The sequence below is a fragment of the Tenrec ecaudatus genome, chromosome 13, assembly GCF_050624435.1.
Source record: "Tenrec ecaudatus isolate mTenEca1 chromosome 13, mTenEca1.hap1, whole genome shotgun sequence".
NCBI classification, from domain to species: domain Eukaryota; kingdom Metazoa; phylum Chordata; class Mammalia; order Afrosoricida; family Tenrecidae; genus Tenrec; species Tenrec ecaudatus.
The window spans coordinates 128,613,777-128,639,552 of NC_134542.1; the positions used below are offsets into that span (position 1 = coordinate 128,613,777).

The 25,776-nt window shown below is 42.6% G+C and overlaps 1 protein-coding gene across 1 annotated transcript in view; it reads right to left on the reverse strand.

Annotated features, from left to right (window-relative positions):
- Positions 1–25,776, reverse strand: part of CFAP221 (cilia and flagella associated protein 221) — a 138,599-nt gene that overhangs the window by 95,587 nt on the left and 17,236 nt on the right. Inside the window, exons 3-5 of the mRNA XM_075530288.1 lie at positions 18,738–18,824; positions 18,474–18,572; positions 12,862–12,962 (exon numbers count right to left, since the gene is read on the reverse strand). Of these exons, the coding sequence (XP_075386403.1) occupies positions 12,862–12,962; positions 18,474–18,572; positions 18,738–18,824 (287 nt within the window). The remainder of the gene's footprint in view (positions 1–12,861; positions 12,963–18,473; positions 18,573–18,737; positions 18,825–25,776) is intronic.

The window sequence follows — 25,776 nt, forward strand, 5'->3', positions numbered from 1 at the left end:
TTTGAGTTATCAGATGACCCAGCAAGTCCACTCCTTAGCCTGCATCAAAAGGAGTTAATATATGCACAAATATTCATTACAGTACAGTAACCCCCAAAGAAAAACAAGTCAAATGCTCACCAACTGTGACTGGATAAACAAAAGGTGGTATATACAATCAATGGAATATTATTCAGCCTTAAAAAAGAGCGAAGGATTTATATACAATATTATGTCAAAATAAGCCAATCAGGGAGGGGAAAAAATGAGGAGCTGATGCCAGGGGCTTAGGTGGAGAGCAAATGTTTTGAGAACGATGCGGGCAATGATGCGGGTACAAATGTGCTTTACACAATTGATGTATTTATGGATTGTGATAAGAGTTGTATGAGCCCCTAATAAAATGATTAAAAAATAAAAACAAAATAAACCCCCCAAAACCAAAATTGGCCAATCACAAAAGACCACATGCTATACTATTTCATTCATATGAGATATCCAGAGTAAGTAATATGTAAATATATAAAGAGAAAAAATAGATAAAGACAGTTGATTGCTTAGGGTTGGAGGGTGATGGGATAAGGGGAAGTAGTTAAAAGCTAGGAGATATCTTTTGGAGGTGATAAAAATGTTCTAAAACTCATTGTGGTCATGGATGTACAATTGTACATTTCAACTTGGTGAGTTTTGTGATGTTAATCATATATCAACAAAGCTTTCTTCTTTCTCTTAAATATAAGGGCCAAGGGAAGAAGGAATCACTAGCTCTAAACCTATAGTCAGACTGTATCGCAGTCCCTGTCTCTGCCCTCTATGGAGCTCTCAAGGGGCCACGACCCTGACAGATTCTTTGAGACTTTACACTGCTCTCTGAGCCCACTGTTGGAAGTCCAGTGTCAGCTGGGCCACTCCCTCCCTTCTGCGTTTCTTATTGTAATTTCTCCATATGTTGTCTACCGACTGGCTGCATGTCATTTGTGGGTGCTCTAGATAAACTATTATTATTAATATAGTCTATTTCAACTCACATAGGCTTCAGAATCATTCTGTTAAGTATTATTAGCTGCACTGTACAGATGAGGATATTGAGAGGCACAAAGAGGCTGTTATTTCCCAGGTCACACAGACATTATGAAGCAGGGTCAAGATTGGAATTGAAAACCTTTAGGAGCCAAGGGCCAGCAAACGATCCCTGAACTAACGACGAGCTTTTCTCTTGTGAAGTGTTCTGTTTTGTTCTTTGTCAGTGGTTTGTTTTTGTTGTCTAGTTGTATACTGTTGCTTTGTTTTCCTCTGTCTTCTTTTTGTGCATGTTAGTGTCTCCACCGGGCTGTCTGAATAGGACAGGCTGGATGAACTATCTGGAGGAAAAACAATGGGACCGACAGTTCGGGGGGGGGGGGACTTTGGGTGGGGGGGTAAGGAAGTGGGGTTAACAAACACAGGGACAAGTGAACAACATGGGACCCCAAATGGTAGAGAGTGGGGAATGGCAGGTCTGGTGGGGAATGATCAAGGGTAAGGTTGCGTAGAGAAGAGGTATACTCTAGCCCAGGTGGCGACGAAGCATGGTAGTAGGGCAGGAGGAAAGTCAAGGGAGATGGAGGAAAGAGCTAGGAGTCAAAGGGCATTTATGAAGGTCTAGACAAAGACATGTACATGCAAATATATATAGGAGGATGGGGAAATAGATCTATGTGTCTATATTTATAGGTTAAGCATTAAGGTGGCGGAAGGACCTTGGGCCTCTACTCAAACACTCCCTCAATGCATGAATACTTTCTTTTATTAAATTGGAACTCTATGATGCTCACTCTCCTGACACAATGGCTGGAGTCAAAGTGGGTGAACAAGTAAAAGTGGTGAAGAAAGCTGATGGTGCCTGGCTATCAAAAGAAATAGTGACTGGGGTCTTAAAGGCTTGAAGATAAACAAGCAACCATCTAGCTCAGAAGCAACAAAGTCCACATGGAAGAACACACCAGCCTGTGTGATCGAGTGGTCCCAAAGGGATCAGTTATCAGGCATCAAAGAACAAAAAAATCATATCATTGACTGCACACCTCCATGATAGGATCGCTGAAGACAAATGGGTGCACAAGCAAATGTGGTGAAGAAAGCTAATGGTGCCCGGCTATCAAAAGAGATAGTGTCTGGGGTCTTAAAGGCTTGAAGGTGAACAAGCGGCCATCTAGCTCAGAAGCAAAAAGGCCCACATGGAAGAAGCACACCGGCCAGTGCGATCACGAGGTGCCAAAGGGACCAGGTATAAGGCATCATGCAAAAAAAAAAAAAAGATATATGTGTGTATATGTATATATATGTGTGTGTGTATATATATATATATATATATATATATATATATATATATATACCATATTGAATGAAGGGGGAAGTGCAGAGTGGAGACCCAAGGCCCAAGTGTCGGCCAACGGAGATCTCCTCACAGAGGGGTTCAGGAGAGGAGATGGGTCAATTAGGGTACGAGGTAGTACCGATGAAGAACACAGCTTTCCCCCAGATCCTGGATGCTTCCTCCCCCCAACTACCATCATCTGAATTCTACCTTGCAGGGCTGGATAGGGCAGAGGTTGTACAATGGTACATATGAGGGCTGGAGGCACAGGGAATCTAGGGTGGATGATACCTTCAGGACCAAGGGTGTGAGGGGTGATGCTGGGAGAGTGTAGGGTGAGTGGGTTGGAAAGGGGGAACTGATTACAAGGACCCACATGTGACCTCCTTCCTGGGAGAGGGACGGCAGGGAAGGGGGGGAAGGGAGACTCCAGATAGGGCAAGATATGACAAAATAACGATGTATAAATTACCAAGGGCACATGAGGGAGGGGGGAGCGGGGAGGGAGGGGAAAAAAAAAAGAGGACCTGATGCAAAGGGCTTAAGTGGCAAGCAAATGCTTTGAGAATGATTGGGGCAGGGAATGTATGGATGTGCTTTATACAATTGATGTATGTATATATATGGATTGTGATAAGAGTTGTGTGAGTCCCTAATAAAATGTAAAAAAAGAAAAAAGAAAACCTTTAGGAGCCCTGATAGCATAGTGGTTACACAATGGGCTGCTAACCATGAGGTCAGCAGTTCAAAACCACCAGCTTCTCGGTGGGAGAAAGATGACGCTTTCTACTCCCATAAAGAGTTACCCACAGGGGCAGTTCTACTCTATCCTATAGGTAGGTCACTATGAGTCAGAATCGATGAGCTGACTGGGCGAGGGAGTGATGTTAAATACTACATAGTCTTGCCAGTCCTACTCAGATGACTCCACGATTTTCCTTGCCTGTAATCTTTGTGGAAGCTGGGGCACTGGAACCACCGATACTTCAATTAGTAGCAGAGCACAAACTGCTTGTGTCACTCAAGACAGGCTAGCATGGTATCATGTTTTAATCGTCCTTAGGATCTAACATTGCGCATCCCTATTAGACAGATGGCTATGAGCATAATAGGGTTTCAAGAAAGGTTTGCTGAATGAATTAATGAATGGATACCAAAGCAATAATGTGCCTCAATGATCATCTCCCCTGCCAAGGTAGCTGAGGGTTTATGGTAAAAGCTCTTTCAAATACTCACCTGCTATCATGCTAGAAGGAGCCCTGCTGGCACAGTGGGTTAAGTATTTTGTAATTACCTGTACGAACAGGGGTTCAAGGTAAACAGGCAGCCATCTGGCTCAGAAGCAACAAAGTCCACATGGAAGAAGCACACCAGCCTATGAGATCATGAGGTATCGAAGGGGTCAGGTATCAGGCATCATAAGAACAAAAAATCACATCATTGTGAATGAGGGGGAGTGAGGAGTGGCGACCCAAAGTCCATCTGTAGGCAACTGGACATCCTCTTACAGAAGGGTTGGGGGAGGAGATGAGCCAGTCAGAGTGCAGTATAGCAATGAAGAAATATACAACTTTCCTCTAGTTACTAAATGCTACACACACACACACACACACACACACACACACACACACACACACACACACACTATCATGATCCCAATTCTACTTTACAAATCTGGCTAGACCAGAGAATGTACACTGGTACAGATAGGAACTGCAAGCACAGGGAATCCAGGGTGGATGATCCCTTCAGGACCAGTGGTGTGAGTGGCAATACTTGGAGGGTAGAGAAGGGTGGGTTGGAAAGGGGGACCCAATTACAAGGATCTACATGTGACCTCCTCCCTGGGGGACGGACTACAGAAAAGTGGGTGAAGAGAGACGTCGGAGAGGGCAAGATATGACAAAATAGTAATCCATAATTTATCAAGGGTTCATGAGTGAATGGGGAGCAGGGAGGGAGGGGAAAAATGAGGAGCTGATGCCAGGGGCTTAAGTGGAGAGCAAATGTTTTGAGAATGTTGAGGGTAATTATTGTCCAAATGTGCTTTATACATTTGATGTATGTATGGATTGTGATAAGAGTTGTATGAGCCCCCAATAAAATGATTTAAAATAAAAGAACAGGGGTTCTTATCTACCAGCCACTCTGAGGGAGGAAGATGAGGCTGTCTGCGCCTGTCAAAATCGACAGGTTAGAAACTTTAAGGAGCAGTTCTACTCTGTCTGATTGGGTCACTCTGAGTGGTAACAGACTAACTGGCAGTGGGCTTGTGGCTTGGCTTGGTCCTGCCGGCAGGTATCTTAGAGTGGATGTACTATGAGATGGTGTGGGCAGTTAAAAGATAGCAAGAAGGCACCAGCCAAGGACATAGAGTCTTGAGGAGGCTTGACTTGCTGCCAGAGTGTTTTGAGGAAATATAGTGGACTTATCTTGTGAAAAATGAAAAAAAAAAAACCCTCATCATTAGACATAATAAATAACTCATTTTAAGAAACTGTTCAGCTGAAGTGTTCATCCTTACTATAAATGAAGAGCATTTCATTATAAATAGCTTCCTAGAAGCCTCAATAAAAAGAAAATGATTAGGGCAAAGAATGTACAGATGTGCTTTATACAATTGATATATGTATATTTATGGATTGTGTTAAGAGTTGTATGAGCCCCTAATAAAATATATTAAAAATGTAGCTTCCTAGAAGAAGCTTCTAGGAAAGGTAAGTAGATATTGTTTTAAGAACCAAAGACTGCTGTCTATATAATAAGGTAAATCATTTTCACTAACTTCATAAACCATTGTTTCTAACTTATAAGACTGGTTTATGAGCCCCCCCCCCATCCCTGGGCCAACAATTAGAGTAGAGATACCAGGAGGCTTAGGGGAGAGGGGAGGGGAGGAAAGGGGAGTCGATCACAAAGATAAACCTATAACTCCCTCTCAGGGGGACAAACAATGGAAAAGTGGGTGAGGGGCGACGGAGGATGGCATAAGATATGAAAATAATAATCTATAACTTTTCAAGGGTTTGTGAGGGAGGGAGGGCGGAAGAGGGAGGGAGGGGTGCTGATATCAGGGGCTCAAGTGGGAAGAGAATGCTTTGAAAATGATGATGGCGGCACATGTGCAAATGTTCTTGACACACTGGATGAATGGACTGTGATAAGAGATGTATGAGTCCCCAGTAAAAGTATCTAATAAATTAAAGACTGGTTTATGGTCCAAACAAAGTAACGTGGGGATGATAAAATGAAAGAAACAAGAATTTAAGAGTTAGGCAGTTAGTTGTTTCTGGCCACTTTGTGGTAAAAGTGGCTACAGAATGAGTGAACTCTTGCCAACAGGGACTCTCCTTTGTTAGGCTCTTGGGGCTGATGGACACTGAGTGAACTCTTGCCAACAGGGACTCTCCTTTGTTAGGCTCTTGGGGCTTATGGTCACGCCACTAATACCGAGCAGTGGGAGAGGGAAGGAAGGGCCGATGCGGGGCAGGGTACTCATCAGTGAAGGAAGCAATGGGATACAGTTATGGCAGGAAGTTTTGGGGAAAGTAAATGGAGAACGGAAGAGCAAGCAGACATGAATAGAAAAAGTAATTAAAGAAGTAAAAGCCTGGCAATACCTAGGTTGGACAATAATATAGGAGAAAAAGGAATATTCATTTACTGCAGGTAAATGTGCAGCTACTTTAGAAAACACCTTGGAATCACAGAGGACCACTGAACCACCTGTACTAGGACGTGAAATTCTACTGCAGTTCTGTGTCATGGAAAAACTCCAGAATACGTGCCTGTGTTAGTCTGGGTACTTTAGAGAAACAAATCCACAGGGAAAGAAAAAACAGAGAAAGAGTTTATAAAGGTTAAGTGTTTATTAAGAAAACATCCCAACCCAGTGCTGCCCAAGCCCACAAGTCCAACATTAACCCATTAACCCATATGTCCAACACCAGTCCACAAAGTCCTCCTCCATTTCACAAAACACACACTATGACACCGACTGCAGGAGGAAAGCCGAGTCAGTGAGTGTGTAAGCATCTCAGCATCTCCACATGGCTGCTCCAGCACCCACGGCTGCATCAGGGTAGGTCCATGTGGCTTTTCTCGGGGATGTCTTGCAGGAAGTGTGCCTTGCCAGCTGAAGCAGGCAACTGCCTAAGGCAGTTCCACCCTGGTCCGACCATCAGAAAGCAAGAGACCCGAGAACTAGAAAGGTGAGGTTCACCCGAGCCATTTATCCCTGTGCCCACATGTGATCGGCCAGGCTGACACAATAATACTAACGAGCTCAGTGCCTAAGGACAAGCATCAGATTATACAACAGCAGGATTCATCATAACAAAAAGAAAACAAAAGTAGAAACAACTCAAAAGTTCATTAACAATGTGGATAGAAAAAATAAAAAATCCACACAGTGAACACCATGACTGTAAACGGCAGCATGGCTAAACAAGAAAAACATGACATTGATAACAAAAGCACATTACAAAAGAACCTACAGTCAAACAAACGAAAAGAAAACCAAACAAATGCACTGAATGGATGCCAACTCACAGTGACCCTTTGAGGGCAGAACTGCCTCTGTGGGTTTCTGAGAATGTGACTCTTTATGAGAGTAGAAAGCATTGCCTTCCTTCCACAGAGCAGCTGGTGGTTTCAAACTGCTAACCTTGAAGTTAACAGCCCAGTGCATAACCACCATGCCATCAGGGATCCTTTGTCTACAGTATGATTCAGGTTATACAAGTGGATCAATAAAGACCATAACTGACAAAGCAAAATAATATTCTATTTAGGGGAATACATATATATATGCAAAACAATTAGTGTAAATCAATAAAATGATTATCAAAAAATTAAGATTAGTTGTTTGAAAGTTATTGGCAATGTTTTCTGTCTTAAGTATTTATTCGTTATTAGTATTATTATTATTTGCACTGCTTGCATGTATTATTATATACTCTGTGTGTATATTATTTATTTTCCAATTTTAAAAGAGGTGGTTAAAGAGAAGTAAAGAGATGATGATTCTAGAGCTCACAGGGGAGGAGTAGTGAGAAGCTGACCCAAAGTAATGGTTTCATGTTTTTTTAAACGCCACTCAAAGGCTAGATTTTATGTCAACTTGAACCTGTGTGAAAGTGCAGGGATGCAGTCCAACCTATTAATTAGGTCACAGCCTGATGGAGCCTCCTTGAGGGTGTGGCCTTTTTAGAGGGGAGGTAGTGAGAGCTTGCGCTTCCTTCAACCTCCCGGCTTGCTTGAATTCTGGTTTGTCTCCAGGGATGACCTCATGAGAACTGCTAATCTGGGAGCTGTTGGTGCCCTGCCATGTTCCCGCCAACCTGTGGATCCATGCGACTCTTCCCTCACTGGCCCATGATTTCCCTGCGTCTTCTTCACCTCTCTGTGTCATCCATCTGCAGCAACATGAGGCTGAACAGGTCTCTGGCTAGTATCAGACTCATGGGCTGGAGCTGTACTGGGACTGGTATGCCTCCTTGATATAAAATTCTTCCTTATGTGTATATGAGTGCCACTAGTTTTGATTCTCTAGACAAACCAGCCTAATGCAACAGTCCCAAACCAAGCCCATTGCCTCTGAGTCAATTTTGACTCAAACTGCTCCATGAGGTTTTCCTTTCTTTTCCTTAACTTTTTACTGGGATTGGGATGAAGGCTTCCAAAGCATATTGTGGTTTCACATTCAACAATTCAGGTATATTCTCATTCAACTCATCCACTGCAGGCCCCTCCATGCCCATCACGTGTCCCACTTCCTCCCTGGTTGTGTGTTGCTTCCGTGCTGTCTTCATTCCTAATTTTCTGAACTTTGTTCTTGGATAAATGCTCCCCTTCGGGTAGCATTAGTTTATTTTAATGCTGAGGTTAGTTTGGTTGATACCCAAAGGTTGACTAAGGATCATAGTTTTGGGTATCCCACCATTTATATGACCACTAAACTAGTTTTGCTCCACCTTTTCCTCCCATTCTATTCATCACCTTCAAATGTAATTCTTTAGAGCAGTGGGAGTGGTAGCGGGGCACCATCTACTTCTTCTGATCTCAGGGTTGTGGTGACTGATGTTTGGGTTGTTCATTAGTCCATCGAACTAATTGTTTCCATGTGTCTTTTGATTTGTGTCAGTTGTATTTCCTCTCGATTAGCACAGAAAAAGAGTTGCACCTAAGATGACTGCTCGTGAGCATTTAACATTCCAGTTTCGACTCAGCCAAGTAGGAAGGTAGAACGTTGTCTTTGTGAATTAAGCCGATTTACCTTGGTGTCTCCAATATGATGGTCCTGACTCCCTAAGCCCAGTGACTCAGTTCTTTAAGGTGTTTGGCTATCTAAGAAGTTTTCCTCAGTGTCCCCCTTGTATGTGCCACCATTCATAGACATACTTGGAGAAAAAGTAAGTGTAGCTATACAAATATACTCTGTCAACTATAGATATGGTATAATCCCACTCTTTCTCCCACTTGTCCATCCTGCATGTCTATCCGAGCATCATAGATCCCCACTGTTGCAGGATTGTATATAAAATAGCATTTGCCTCTGTTGACTTTAACTCTCACAAACCTCCGAGTGTTTTACTCCGCCTTCCATCATTTTTTCCCTAACCTCTCATTTTTGGGAGGTCTTTCTTCTGCAGCATCACTGTGTGGGTTTGAACACCCAATTTTGGGTTAGTAATTGTGTGCAAGTCTTACCCATGGATCTTCTCAAGTTCAGCAGGCAATGCTAAAGCTCAGATATGTCAGTCCACAAACCTTTCATCACCAACAAAAGGATTCACTTGTCCCTCTTTCTAACTCTATCTACCTGGCCATTGGCAACTTGTACCCTTCTGCTTAGTGCTACCTACATGTTCAGTAAACTTGTGTTCACCCACCTAAGCATGGTGATGCCCAAGAGGCATCTATGATACACCAGTTATGGGTAAATGAAGATCCTTCAGTAGCTCTTTATCACCTACAAGAGGTAGTTCTTGCTCTCCTGTCACATGCTATTCACTCATCTAATGCCATCCTCACATCACAACACATAGCCCAGCTGTACCTACTATAGGAATGTGGACTTCCCCAAACTCTCCACTCAAAACCCTTCTTTTTCTGGACTAGCATGAATTTATGTGTTACTTGATGTTTTCAGATGCAGTTAAATTGGCTCCCATAGCGATCCTATGTCCAACCGTTCAAAATACTACCTGGTCTTGTGCCGTCTTCACATTTGTTGATATGCTTGAGCCCATTGTTGGTATCACTGTCAATTCAACGCAACAATGTACTTCCTCTTTCTGATTGCCTCTGATAATGCATCCAAAGTACGTGAGAAGAAGTCTCACCATCCTCACTCTAAGGAGCATACTGGCTGTACTTTCTTCAGGACAGATGTGTTTGCTCTGCTAGCAGTCTACGGTACTTTAAACATTCTTCAAAATCACCATAATTCAAGTCATCATCTCAGTGGTCTTGTTACTGCTCAGCCATCACAGCATGTAAGGCTATTGAAATTGTCATGGTTGGGTCAGTCACACCTTCATCCTCAAAGTGACAACTTGGTCTTCAACACCTTAAAGCCATCTTGAACAGCACAGTTGCCTAGTGTAATATGCTATTTGATTTCTTGACTGTTGCTTCCATGAGCATTGATTGTAAATGAAATCCTCGACAGCGTCAATCTTTTCTCCTTTGTTGTTGTCTATTGGTACAGTTATTTTTTTCCCTTAACATTAAGTTGAAAGTTTTCATAACTTTTCCCCTTGTATGTTTCACCACTCATGAATACACTTGTAGCAAAAGTAAACATACACATAAAAATATTCTGTCAAACATATATGAGGGGATACCCTAAAAACCCAGCATTGCACTGGGCAGAGCAGAGATGTGAGTTAGTGCACCAGTGACATTGCCTGGGAAGGTTCTCTCTGGTCACATTGAATGTTTTCATAAAAGCAGTTATCCTCGAACCTCATTTTTGTGTGTATGTGATGGCCAATTTAAGAGAACATTATGCAGTTCTGAAATTTTGTTTTCTGTTATGGAAAAATGCTGCAGAACTGTTGTGATGTTGAAAACAGATCACAAGGACAGCGCTATGGGAAAATTTCAAGTGTATGAGTGGTTTTCTCATTTCAAAAAAACGTGAAATGTCAATGGATGACAAACTTCATTCTGGATGTCTGTCAACTTCCCGAATGGACGAGAATGTCAACTTGTAGAGCAGTTCGAGTTCGTTCCAGCAGGTCAGACTATTAAGCTTTCTAATTAGAGGTTCTGAATAGATTGCATAACAGTGTGTGACCAAAAAAGGGCCTGATTTGTGGCAGATGGGGGACTGGTTTTGTCACCATGACAATGTACCTGCTCATGCAGCCATCTCAGTGTGACAGTTTTTGACAAAAACAGCATGCCTCTCTTGCTCCATGCACCTGGCTCACCTGACCTCACTCCACGAGACTTCTTTTAGTTTCTGTAAATGAAGAGGGGCATGGAAGGATAGTGATTTGATGATGTAGAAGAGATGAAGAAGAAGAAAAATGAGGGAGGTGCTGTCAGCCATGCAAACAGATGAGTTTGAAAAATGTTTCCAAGAATGGAATTGCAGATTTGACAAATGTATTAAGTATAATGGAGAGTACTTTGAAGGTGATCATATTGTTTTGTAAAACTATTAAAGTCATAGCTTTGAAAAAATATTCTGTCTTTTTTGGGGGTACCCCCTCGTGTGTATGTGTGTGTGTGTATGTGTATAGCTGTAGTTCTTTACCAGTATGTGTTTCCGATCTTCCTTTGAGCAAGCAAGGTTGTGTCATCTGCATATCACAAGTTATTAATGAGCCTGCTTTCAATATTAATATTTCATTGTTATTCCTATAGTCGAGCCCCTTGTATTGTTTGCTCAGCATGTAGATTGAATGGGTATGATAAAAGGACACAACTCTGAAGAAAAGAACTGCCACGCATCTGTCAGTGTGTTGTACTGTGATGGCTTCCGCATTGCTGTAATAGGAAGCCATGCCACCATATTCAAATACTAGCTGGGCCACCATGGTCAGGGGGCTTTTGTGAAGCTTCTGAATGAAGAACTGACTCCAAAGAAGGAATAGATTAGCCACTCCTTTGGGATTAACAATTCGAAGGGAACACTATTTGATAGAATGCCAGCAGAGCGGCCCTTCAGGCTTCAGGGCAAGATTGCCTGCTCAAAGTAGAGTTGATCTTAGTGATATAAAGTTGGCCAAACATTCCAGATTTTCATGTCATCGTGGGAACTTGACTCAACATGGGAAGAAACAGCTGCAAACATCCATGAATAACTTGTTAGGTGCCATTGAGTCAGTATCGACCCAGGGCGACCCTATGTACGACAGAATGACAACATGTCCAAAGTGTGTAAGACAGTCTTAGTGGGAATGTGCCAAGAATGAATCATATTGGGCTGAAATTGATGTATACTAGCCGTTATTATATATTACTTAGCAATTAATTGATATCCTCTTGGCTTCCTCTCATTAGATGGTGAAAACTTAAGAATCAGAACCTTTGTCGACGTGTCCTTTTACCAAGCCATACCACTCAAAAGATCAATTAACAAGGACTTCCGGGGCAGCAACCAATTACAGTGGGCAGAGGGCTGGACCCAGGTCCTTTAGGTGGCCCTTCCCTCTCCCCAGTGCTGACAGCTATTTGGTGTCAACTCTTTAATAAAGGAATTATCAGGGAGTTGGAGGAGAGGGGAAGGGGGGAAGAGCCAAGCATGGGAGACTCAGGACAGTTGTATTTCCCAATGAATACAGAAGTAGTTCATGATATAGGCTCAATATCCATCGTCCTTATATTTCTGGAAGCAGTATATCTCCTAGTTGGCATGTAGTACACATTTCATAACAACCAAGACATATTTTATATCACAATTGAAATAATGAATTATTTTATCAACCAGAGGAAGAGGGGAATCTAAGATTTGGATTATATAGTGGATTTCTGTTATCTTTATCTTCCCCACATTCATTTCCCCTTTCATCTTAAAGCAGAGATTGCTCAGAGAATAGACAAGTGATCCAAATTGGCTCAATCAGACTCAGTTATGGGGCTTTCACTTAAATTCCTCCAATCTCTTCAGCCTTTCCTATTTTCCGAATTGCCGGCAAATTTCAAGAACTTCTTGTAGCCATCACACCCTATGAGAGTACCATTCTTTCCCCATCTTGCCTCTTGAAAAGGATCCCAACAGTGGCAGCAGAGAGTCAGTCTCCTTCACTTTGATTTAACCCCTAGATCCACCTGTACCTGAAGATCACCCTGCACCTTTCAGCTAAATGACCCAACAAAATCCCTTTCTGGCTTATAAGATTTTATGGTTTTTGTTTTGTTTCACCTTTTTTGAAACTACAAATCCAGCTTAATTCAGCTGGAAAGATAATCTTCCATTAGGGAAAACAAAAGCTTAACTTTTTAATATATATGTATCTCTTAGTGTTTCACATCCTGTGATACTTTGGCAGTTCATTTTGGTTACTTACCTTTCGCCAAGTAGAACATTTGATAGACTTATAAATGAGGGAAAATCCACTGTATTCATGACAGGGTAGGCATGGATGGGAACCAGCAAGGTGTCATCCCCCTAAAATGAATGGGAAAAAATTGTCTACCATACTGATGATTGAAAATATTTTAAGATACACAGATATTGGTAGATGTTTTATTTCTTGTCTTATTTTCTGACATAAAAATTCCTTAAGGAAACATTTCAGTCAACTCAAGGACATTAGAAATATTGAAGTTTTTAAGCCAGAAGCATAGAATTTCTTTTCTTGATTAGGGTAAAAATTTATTAAGTGGTATGGGATTTGAAATAAAATGGCCTTTTTTTCCAAGTTGTCAAACCAGGATTCTAACTTTTTTCTAACACAGAACCTTTGTTTTAGTAATTAATACTTGAGGCTTACTGCTCCTTTAAAAATAGTTTTTAATTTTCGATATTAGTTCACATATCATAAAATTTAATCATATTAAATCATAATAAGCAGAGTTGAGCAGTCATCACCACAGTCAATTTCCTTCTCACACTCATTGCTGTTCGTTCCCCTTTCCCCTCCATCTTCTCCTGGCATGCCCCTGGGAAATTATTAATCCAGTTACTGTTTATATATATTTACCTATCCACACACAGAAAAATCATACAAAACAAACAGGAAGTTAACAAAACAAAAAAAAACAACACTGACAAAATAAAACAGAGAAATTGCAATAGAGACGAAAGCAGAATCTATTGAAAACTGAAGCACCTTTAACACTGGTCAGAAGGTGGTCAAATGATAAGTGTTGACGTTTTGAGCTAACTACATCTGCATAACTGATTTTTCACGGCTCTTCACACCCTGGCCTGTGATTAGAGGGATTCACCAGAAGCTTAATCCATATGGAGACCCTGAAAACGGACTTTGGGCTTCCACTGCTATCCGTATCCTTCGACAGAGTGCTTAGGATTTAAAGCTCGGAATATAATTCCCTCCTTTGGGTTTGGATTTCATTCTTTGCAATCCTGGGCTTACACAAGCTAATGTGCTTCTTCAGTGTGACCTCAGTTGACACTTAGACAGGTTCTTGTTTTCAGACAAGCCTTTAAGATCCCAGACACTATTCGTTCTGAGAGCTGGGCACCATCCAGTTTCTTCACCAACTTTGCTACAGCCTTCCTATCTTCAGTGATCTCGTCATAAGGGAGACTATCTACTGGGAGCATGTTACAAGAACTATTGTTCTTAGACTGGGGCTCAAATTAAGTTTGGACTTCAGGTACATCCATCCATACATCTATGGTTTATGCGTGTCTCTGGTTCACTTTAGAGATGCCATTATCATTTTATGATAGAAAACATTATAAATCATCTTCCTGGGGTATAAGGTGATTCTATGAGAGAGTATCAAAAAACTCAAACAAACAGAATTGCAGTGGGTGAATTGGAGGTTAGTAGTACATATTTTTCCCATTAGGCAAGCATTAAACAACTCTGAGTTAGTGCACTCAGTGGCATTGCCTGGGAAGGTTCTCTATGGTCACAGTGAACAATTTTGTAAAACCAGTTTTGCTCGAAGCTTGTATTTTTGTGATGGCTGATTTAAGGGAACAGTGCACAGCTGTGAATTTTTGTTTCTGGCTCTGGAAAAATGCCGCAGAAACTGTTGTGATGTTGAACACAGCTTACAAAGACAGCACTCTGAGAATAACTCAAGTGTACGAGTGGTTTTCTCATTTCAAAAAAAGGTGAAATGTTGATTGATGACAAACTTCATTCTGGACATCCATCAACTTCCAGAACGGACAAAAATATTGACTCATAGTGCATATGATGATGTAGAAGAGGTGAAGAAAAATGAGGAAGATGCTGTCAGCCATCCAAACAGGCGAGTTTAAAAAATGTTTCCAAGAATGGAACTGCACATTTGACAAATGGATTAAGTGTAATGGAGAGTACTTTGAAGGTGATAAGGTTGCTTTGTAAAAAATGAAAACTAAATACATAGCTTTGAAAAAAAATTTTTTGGGTTTTTTGAGGTACCCCCTTGTATTCACAGTGTCATCAATTTAGCCAATGGTGTGGAATTTAAAACACTGTTGAGAAAATTATATGTTTATAGGCTGGCTTTGCAGATCTCAGTACATGAACTCTTGACTTACATAGATTAAACGCTTCAGTGAATGGACATTAGTTACACAAACAATGGTGTTAGTGGTATGGAAAACTTTCAATATCACTCATTCACAGAGGCAGAAACATGCCTCCCAGACTAATACATGTCATAAGAAAGCAAGGAGAATATAAACATAGTAAACATATGCTAGTGTGGACCATCATTCACTGGACATTCTCAAAGCAAGAGGTCTAAACCAAAGTCCAGTAACCACCAGTTCCATAACCTTGGGAGAGCAGGCCTCTACTTTCTCACACTAGGGAGTTTCAGCCTTAAGCCCAAGGGAGTATGTCATAAGTTCCTTAAGTTTGTTACAGGTGAGATTGAGGTAAAGTCCAGTTTGCTTAGTGGGGATTCCACCTTGATTCTTCCTGGTGTAGCCTCTGAAGGATGTTGTGTGCCTCAAAAAGAGAGGGTCTGAAGTCACAGTCGTCTATAACACACAGCCATGGTCACCAAGGACTGGGTAGAAACTAGGTAAAAAGTGTCCAATTAGGAACATAGTACCAGCTGTATTCTCCCCTTGGGTGCTATGTAAGTACTGGTACACGTCACTCCCACCTCCCCCACCCATAGGAGGTTGCTCCTCAAGTTTACCCACCCACAGAAGTATAATCGCCTTCTCTGAGACATCCATGGCCCCCTCCCCCTGTCCTGACTCGAATTTCCAATAAGGCTGGTTTATCACTCCTGTAGAAGTGTCTGCTGGTTTATGATGACCTTGGTACAGTGTTGTGTGGCAGAAACCGGTCTTCTCCCTCATCCCTCATCTTGAGACACTGACCCCAGCTGAGGCCAATCCTCCTTCACCAAAGTGGCTTTAAAGATAAATGTCGAAAGGGGGTGATGTATGTTTCACGAGCACGCGGCAGGCTCTCTACTGTGTTGCTTGGGGGATTGGATTAGAAGAGTACATGGCCCAAGAGCAGAAGCCTGACTTTGTCTTTGTAGTAGTGGGCACTCATCCAATATCTGTGCTTTCGTGATTGACTAACTGCCCGCATCCAGGCCATGAGGTGATTCATTGCTGTGTTTTAGGGATGCACATGATTCTGTTGGTATAGGTGCCATAGTTTCTTTATCCATCTTCTCCTGATGGGCATTTGGGCAGTTCAAAGCGTAGCATAGAAAGGCTTAAGGGAACTTCTTTGAAATGATTACCACCAATCAGGGAAGTGAACAGCTGTAGAGTTGAACTGTGCTCCATAGGTTTGGGGGCAGGCTTTTCTTTAAAGGCACCTCTTAATTGACTCCAACCTCTCCCAAGCATCCTCAAACCATGGCCTGCGGGCCACATGCGGCCCGCCGAGGACATTTATCCAGCCCACTGGGTGTTTTTGCTCCGTTTGTGTTTTTTTACTTCAAAATAAGATATGTACAGTGTGCATAGGAATTTGTTCATAGTTTTTTTTAAAAAACTATAGTCCGACCCTCCAATGGGTCTGAGGGAAAGTGAACTGGGTCCCTGTCTAAAAAGTTTGAGGACCCCTGCCTAACCTTTTGTTTAGCTGCTGAGTGCATTCACTGTTCCCACTAGCCAGTAAACTGCTCTATTTCCAATGGCTTTATTTAAGAAGTTTGAAAAGAAACACCATTCTAAATGACGTGACAGAGAAGTCAGCACAGAATCAGTACACCCGCTTAGCGCTGAATATTAAAATATGAATGGGTAAGAAGTTAGTGAGGCCATAATCCTCAAATAATGTGGGGCCTCTAGCAAGACTTTTACTATCCCTGGACTTTGTTTCTTCTTTGGCAAAATAGGGATGCTTACACCTCTCCTTAGATTTGTTTGTTTATCAGAATTAAAGCAGGTGATTGATTTTACTGGCATAAAGTTCCACATAACTGTGAGAAACTACAATTAATATTACTAGGAAATTGATTAGACCAGCGGTTTTCAGTCTATGGGTCACGAACCCTTTGGGGGTCAAACGACCCTTTCACAGGGTTGCTTAAGACCTTCAAAAACACATATTTCTGGTGGTCTTAGGAACCGAGACACCATTCCTCTATCTATCTTTATGTGGGTCCGCCCACATGCAGATACGCCCACATACGAGTACCTGCCATGAAGACTGTTACCCATGCTACAAGGCAAAATTTCATTTATTTGTCATTAGAAATATATATTTCACAATATAATTATATATTGCTTCTGTGATGAATCACTATGCTTTAATTATGTTCAATTTGTAACAATGAAAATATATCTTGCATATCAGGTATTTACATGATGATTCATAACAGGAGCAAAATGACAGTTATGAAGTAGCCATGAAAGTAGTTTTATGGTTGGGGGTCACCAAAACATAAGGAACTGTATTAAAGGGTCATGGCATAAGGAAGGTTGAAAACAGCTGGATTAGACGGCTTGGCCCAGAAGACAAAGAAAAAGGAGGTAGAAAGCTGACAGTTTAACAAAAGGGCTGATAAGACTCCATGTTGGCTTCGGGTGGGAGTCAAGAATGAATTAGGTGATCTAGACAAGGCTCCTAAGAGCTCAAAGAGCAGAGCCAGCTGAGGTTACACCACAAAGGCTCTCATCCCTGAAAAAGCCCAGGACTCCATCTGAGGACATTCCTGCAAGAGATACAGGCCAATGTTTATAACCACAGCTTGGGTTGTTGTTAATTTTTCAACAGAGTACTTAATGGAGTATGTTGAAGTTATCCTACGTGACAAAAGGTTTAGGGAATATGGCAGGTGGGTCTCTTGGCTCTGCCCAGTTCTCAGGAACTGAACATTTCTAATCCCAAGTCATGGGATTAGACTTACTTTCAGGAGGGTGCTATGAATTGAACTGTATCTCCCCCCAAATATGAGTCAACTTGGCTAGGCCATGACTTCAGTGGTCTGGTAGTTGTGTCATGATGTGAACATATTCTGTGATGTGGTTGATATGAACGACCGATCAGTGGAAGGATATTAGTGTGAGATGTAATAGCCTTAATCAGGCCACAGCCCTGGTCTGATCTAAGGGGAGTTCCCCTGGAGTGCTGCCTGTGTCATCTTTAATCTTACAAGAGCTAGAAGGAGAGTAAAGGAGAGAGGACAGACTCCTACCACCAAGAAAGAAGAACCGGGAGTGGCTCATGTCCTTTGTACCTGGGCTTCCTGCATTGAGAAACTAGACTCAGGGGACGACTGGTGACAAGGACCTTCTTCTAGAGTCAACAAAGGCAGAAAGCCTTCACCGGGAGCTGGCACCCTGAATTTAGACTTCTAGCCTCCTACGCTATGAAAGGATGGATCTGTTTGTTAGTCATTTCTGTGTGATTCCTGTTATAGTGGCGTTAGATAACCAAGACAGAGGATAACACCCAGCTGCTGTGTTTAGGAAGGTCATTCATTCATTTGATTTCTCTGCCCTTACCCCTTGAGGATATCACCTCCTCAGCCCCGCCCCCCCCCCCAGCTGCACATTTAAAAGACTTACCTTGCAATGAACTCGGATGCAATCATAATAGTAACGCCACTCATCTGGAGAAAATGTAATGGTGACTGTGAGGGACAACCCGGGAACTAGATGGTGCTCCTGGAATACAATTGGCTCTGATCAGGACAAACTCCTCACCAAGTAGAGGGCAAGACTCTGGGAGGACAGCCCACCATACATCACTTCCACACTGGCCCAGAAACATCCAACCCCACAAAGAACACCAGGGAAAAGACAGGTAGCCAAGCTCTGATCTACACTTACCTTTTTCTCATAGCTGATCTGAAAGTATTTCGTTTGTGGGGGTAAAATATGAACATCTATGTCTTCACCAGAAACATTGACTAGATTCTGTGGAAGAAAAAAAAGCATTCAGAGTAAATGCAATGTTTCATTTACATATTACTCTCCTTTGTTTATACTTCATCTTGTTCATAAAGAAATTTGAAAGGAATTTTAAAAAATTTAATGACACCAACGAGGGGGGATAGGGGGAAAAAAAGAGTGAAGCACATCCTGGCTCACCATTCCCTGAGGACAATGTTCCTGCTCCAGACAGCAATGCACAGAGATGACCACAGGACTGGCCTCACTACAGGACACAGCATTCCTCATTGACCCATAGCACCATTGAGGACAACACTAGAGACACACTGCAGGAACTGTACCCACCATGAGCTCACCACGCCGAAGCCAGCCTCTGGGGGCATGCAGCAGAGCAGTGGGGGAAGCAGAGCAATGAAGTCCCCAGGGATAGAGGCGGTGCCAGGGCATGGCACCCCATCAGACTTGACTGGAAAGCACCCGTGAAGGAAAACAAACAGACCCTGAACTATTCATACGTTTATGTGTGTATGTGTTGTTGTTGTTGTAGCTATTGTTTTACTTTCTGTTGTTGCTTCATTGTACTCAGTCTTGTGATAGTACATAGCATGTCTACTTGGAAGGGATAGGTGGAATAAACAAGCCAGAAGAGAGAACAACGGGATGACAGTTCCAGGGGGACATGGGAGTAGGGAAGGCGGGGGAAAGGAAGAAGGTGTTAACAAGCCCAGGGACAGGGAATAACAAGTGATCCAAAATCAGTGTCAAGGAGGGTGTGGGAGGCCTGGCAGGGCTGGATCAAGGGCAATGTAACTGATAGGAATTCCTAAAACCCAAATGAAGGCAGACCATGATAGTGGGACAAGAGGAAAGTACAAATAAGTAGAGGAAATAACTAAGAGGCAAGGGGTAATCATAGAGATTTAAATACAGGCATATAAAGATGTAAATATATTTATATATGACAAGGGGGAAATAGATCTATGTATATATATTTATAGGTTGGGTATTAAGAAAACAGAAGGACAGTGGGCCCCTGCACAAGTACTCGCTCAACACAAGAACGCTTTGTTCTAACAATTCGGCAGTCTGAGATGCTCACCTTCCTGGCACAATTGCTGAAGACAATGGGTGCACAAGCAAATGTGGTGAAGAAAGCTGATGGTGCCCAGCTACCAAAAGCTATAGCACATGAAGTCTTAAAAACCTGAAGATAAACAAGTAGCCATCTAGCTGAGAGACAACAAAACCCACATGGAAGAAGCACACCAGCCTGTCCCGACTCGATCGCTGAGGACAAAGCAGGTGCATAAGCAAACGTGGTAAAGAAAGCTGATGGTGCCCAGCTATCAAATGATATAGCATCTGGGGTCTTAAAGGCTTGAAGATAAACAGTCGGCCATCTAGCTCAGAAACAACAAAGTCCACATTGAAGAAGCACACCAACTTACCCCAACAGGAATGCTGAAGACAAAGCGGGTACATAGACAAATGCAGTGAAGAAAGCTGATGGTGCCCAGCTGTCAGAATATATAGAATCTGGGGTCCTATAGGCTGAAAGATAAACAAGGGGCCATCTAACTGAGAAACAACAAAGCCCACATGGAAGAAGCACACCAGCTTGTGAGATCACAAGGCATCGAAGGGAACAGGTATCAGGTATCAAATACAAAAAAAAATATTTTTAAAAGCATAGGATTGTGAATGAGGGGAGTGCGGAGTGGGGACCCAGGGCCCATGTGAGGGAAATTGGACATCCCTTGCAGAAGGGTTGTGGGGAGGAGACAAGTGAGTCAGGATGCAGTATAGCCCTGATGAAATATACAATTTTCCTCTAGTTCTTGAATACTTCCTCCCCCCCCACTATCATGATCCCAATACTACCTTACATGTCCAGCTGGACTGGACAATATACACTGGCACAGATGGAAACTGGAAATACAGGGAACCCAGGACAGATGAACCCCTCAGGATCAGTGGTGAGAGTGGTGATATCGGGAGGGTGGAGGGAAGGTGAAGGAGAAAGGGGAAACAGATTACAAGGTCTACATATAACCTCCTTCCTGGGGACGGACAGCGAATAAGTGGGTGAGGGAGATGTTGGATGGGCAAGATATGATAAAATAATAATAATTTATAAATTATCAAGGGTTCAGGAGAGAGGGGGAGTCGGGAGGGAGGGAAAAATGAGGAGATGATACCAAGGGCTCAAGTAGAAAACAGGTGTTATGAGAATGATGATGGCAACATATGTACAAATGTGCTGGACACAATTGATGTATGCATGGATTGTGAAAAGAGTTGTATGAGCCCTTAATAAAATGATTTAAAAATGTAATGACATGAGATATATCACCTGTCATTTACAGAATTATAAAATATGTCTCATGTGCCTACTGCTCTACTGAGCCAGCAGCCCTTGAGACCCCCTTGGCCATATCAACCTCCATCCAGCCTTTCTCCCTCAGAATAGGTGGTGGCTTTGAACTGCTGACCTTTGAGGATTGGAACCCAATGCATAGCCACTACACCATCTGGGTGCCTAGGCTGGAGGACACTAAAAATGCAAGGGCCTTCAAAAAATGTATGGACAAATGGGTTTAACAGATAATGGAATTTTTCCATGAAAACTTTGAAGGCTTCACAGACACAGTAGCAGCAGGAATGGTCACATGCACACCAATGATCAGGAAGATGGCACAGGACTGGGCAATGTTTTAGTCCCTGGCAGCAATGAAGAACAGCTTCTAGTCTATATCTGGGCAATGGAAAAGAAGTGAAGTTCAGGTGTTCTAGACTTTTCCAGTGTCTGGCCACCCCATGCGGAGCTGATCAGAGTTGGCTGAGGCAATTCTCGCCGGGCCTTGCACTCAGCCACGTATGCGCTCTACCAGGAACTAGGAAGTGCTCCCTTACTTGGCTAGGGGTTGGACGTGCCTGCATCCACCAATCACCAGCAGTCTTTCTTGTCTGGCTATGGGCGCAGATGTGCCTGCGCCCACCAATCCTGGATGGGCACCTTTGGCCTGGGACTCAGGTCCGCCTGCTCCACCAATCCCTGGCAGACACCTTTGCCTAGTCAGGAACCCGGATGTGCCTGTACCTTCCAATCCCTGACCACCTTACTAGATACGGCCCAGTGCCAGCCCAGCCACATATCTGCCGGCAATAAAAAGGTCACTCCTATAGCCAGGGGCACAACTCCCCCGGCCACGACGTTGCTGACTGTGGGACTTCACCCAGGCGGGGTTTTTCTCCCAAATAAAGCCTGTTTGCTAAAGTCCAGCTGATTCAGTTTCTGGCACCTCTCAACTACCTGACATCCAGATTTTGTTCTTAATCTTGTGGGACATCTCAGTTAATTGGCATAACATATTTTATGAAATTTGTGTTCTAAATCCTAGTCTCGTGAATAATGCTTGAGGTCTTAAAAGCTTGGGAATAACCATCTAAGATACAACTATTGACCTTCACACCTGTGGAGTAAAAGAGAAGGAATGAAACCAAAGAATCAAAGAAAAAACCATGACTAATAGCCTACATGAAAAATGATCTCTCCTTGTCAGGGGAAAGGCCAGCCCCTAACACATCATCACGGGTCCGGTAGGCGCAATTGTACAGCGATAATAAGTAAAGATTATAGTAAAGTATATAGAGCAGAGAGAGTGAAATAATGGAGTCAGGCACATCTCATGGTAGCATGCTCACCTCAGCCTCAATTGGTGGTCCATGTGGAGAGAGAGATTTATTGCTGGCCCAGGCTTTTATATTCTCTGGGGATGTGCAAACCCCCCAATTACAGGTGAGAACATATGTCACAAGATAGGGTTGTGCTATAGGTACTATAGTATTGGGAGGGGGTGATCTAGGGGTTCATATGCGATTGGAAGAGGACGGAATAAGGGTATACATGTGACAAGATAGGCAGCCCCTAGATTCGTGATGGTGGCCTAACTTTGGATGTCACTGAGCAGGTTTGACCAGTTCCCTGGCTCACTATAGAAACCATTATCAGTAGGGTGTAAACCCACCCTGCAGGGACCAAACTGGTGGCTGCAAGCCGTTATAGAGAAGTAGCTCATTGCAGCAGGGAGTGGGCCCTACTTACGGTGAGACCAGACAGTAGTCTGGCAGCTGACTGCCTTCAGGGAGGTAACTTGACAATCATTTACCATTAGCTGCAAGCAGTGTCCTAAGTCTGACATATATTGGGGGGAGACATCTTTCTGTTCCCCACATCTCCTAAGCTGAGATCAGAACTGAATAGTATCTGCATGCGGCACTAGCATGCGTTCTGAACAACAGACGCTCTTGCCCAGAATGAAAGAAAGATGTAGAGTGAACCTCAAATTCCTAAGTCATGTCCAGATTTAATGGACCAGTAGAGACAGAAAGAACTGACACCCTCACCTTCAGGTACTCTTTGAACGCTGAACTGAAGCTACTCTTGGAGATTACCTCTCAGTCAAATAACAGATTGGATTATAAAACAGACATTTATCACCCATGAGTACTGTGCTGCCTTCACCAACTATGTGAGACCCAGTGGTTAACATGATTGCTCCACAGCAAAGATGAGGAGGTAAGAGAAACGGGGTCAGTAGATTAGTGGAGAAAGAACAAGCAGAATGGAAATCGTGCGAATGCAAGAATCTTGCACCTACGCTCATAAGGGCTATTGGTCGGTAGTTTTCTATTCTGATAGCGTCCTTGCCTGGTTTTGGTAGCAGGGTTATACCTGTGTCATTAAATGAGTTTGGGAGTGTGTGGTCCTTGTCTATGTTCTGCCATAGTTTGTGTAGAATTGCTGTTAACGCCTCTAAATGCTTGGCAGAATTCCCCAGTAAAAGTTTCTGGTCTTATGTGTAACCTCCTCTCTGGGAGATGGGCAATGGAAAGGTGGGTGAGGGGAGACGCCGGGCAGTGTAAGATAAGATAATTATTTATAAACGATTAAGGGAGCAGGGGGAAGGGGAGAGCGGGGAGGGAGGGGGTGGGTGAAAAAAAGGAAACCGAGCTGATTCCAGGAACCCAAGTGGAAGGCGAATTTTGAGAATGACGAGGGCAACGAATGTATAAGGGTGCTTTGCTCAATTGATGTCTGTATGGATTGTGATAAGAGTTTTAAGAGCCCCAATAAAAAGATTTATTAAATAAAAAAATAAATAAATAAACGCTGACTAATGTTAAAGTGTTAAAAAAAAGTTTCTGGTCTTAGATGTTTTGTTGTTGGGAGCTTTTTTTCACATGCATTTTATTTCGTCTCACTCTTTCAATCCTCTTAATGTACTATTTTTCCAATGGTTTTATTGGCACATAATTTACATATCATATTATTGAATAGTTCAATCATTCAGTTACATCAAGGGGGAATTGTACAATCACTGCCACATCTATCCTGGAGCATTCCCTCCCATCATGGTTGAGTTATCCCCAAGGTGAGCTGTGCAGTTGGCATAGATTTCATAGATCACGCAATTCAATAGTTCAGCCATAGGAAAGAGGGTTGTACACTCTTCTCCACAATCAATTTTAGAACAATTGCTTCCTTGTTGTACTCATTGTTATCAGTTCCCCAACTCCCCCCAACTTTCCTGACCATATCCCCCAAGAAGCCCTCAAAGCAGTGACTGTCTCTATAGCTCTATTCATTCTGAATTCCACAGACAGAATTCGGAAGAGCAAAACAAAAAGCCACTGCACCCTGCATGACAGCAAGCCTATTCACACCCCTGGTCTATGGTCAGAGGGGACTAGCCAAAGGCTTAATCTAGGTGTCTGTAGATGGTGCAAATGGATTGGGGCTCCAACTGTCATCCACAGCCTTCCATAAATGGGTTGCTCATAATTTAAACTCCAATACCACTCCCTGCTTTGAGCTCAGATTTTATCATTCACAATCCTTGGATCACACTGGCTGGTGTGCTGCATCTGTGTGGTCCCAATAGACATCTCCCTCAGATGGCTGCTTGTTTGAGACAAATCTTTAAGAACCCTGATGCTGTTTCTTCTTCTGTTATACATCTGTTAAGGTTTTCCATTATCACTCTGTGTTAACTTAGATAGACAATCGTCTTCTAGATATTTGTTCACTTCTTTAAGTTTTTAAAAAATGTGCTAGTGTACAATCCTTGATAAAATTATATAATTATTTTTCTATTTCAGTTGGCTCTGTTGTGATTTAATTTCTTATTCATAATATTTGTTGCTGTTTTGTTTCCTGTGTTAAATTTGTCAGAGGTTTATCAATATTGTGAAGCCTTTCAAAGACCCAACTTGCTGTCTTTTTGCTTTTTTTGAATCTTCGGATCCATTTAATTCTGCTCTGATCTTTATTATTTATTTTCTTCTGGTGGTGATGGCTTTGTTTGGCTGCTGCTGTTCTAATTATTGTAGGTGTTCTGTTAAGGTGTGGATTTGGGTTCTTTTTTGATGTGCGCACTTATTACTACTTATATGTGCACAAATTTCCCTTTGAATATGCTTTTTCTGGGTGGAAAAGACGTTGGTACTTTGTTTTGTTGCCATTTGTTTCATGAAATTTTTAAAAGCCAAGTGCTACAATTTTGTACACACAACACCCCCCACCCTACTTTGGGCATACATTTGTTTAGTGGCATAGTAGGTTACATGTTGGGTGACTAACTGCAAGGTCAGCAGTTTGAAACCATCAGCCACTCAGATGAGACAAGATGAGGCATTCTACTCCCATAAAGAAACCCATCAGCAGAATCCGCTATGTGTCAGAATAGACTTGGAGGCAGTCATTTTTTAGATAGAGAAGCATAAGGGGAAAAAGTTATCCAGGCGTCTTTCAACTTCTGAGGAGCCCTGCACAGGGGCAGTTGTGGTGAAGGTGTGAGACCTAAGGATGAAGGAAGGGTGTGTGTGTGTGTGTATGCATGTGTGCATGCAGGGGAGGGGGGCAGGGGAAGCAGTCATTCCAAGAGAGACTGAGAGGATAAGTGTGCTCTCGGGT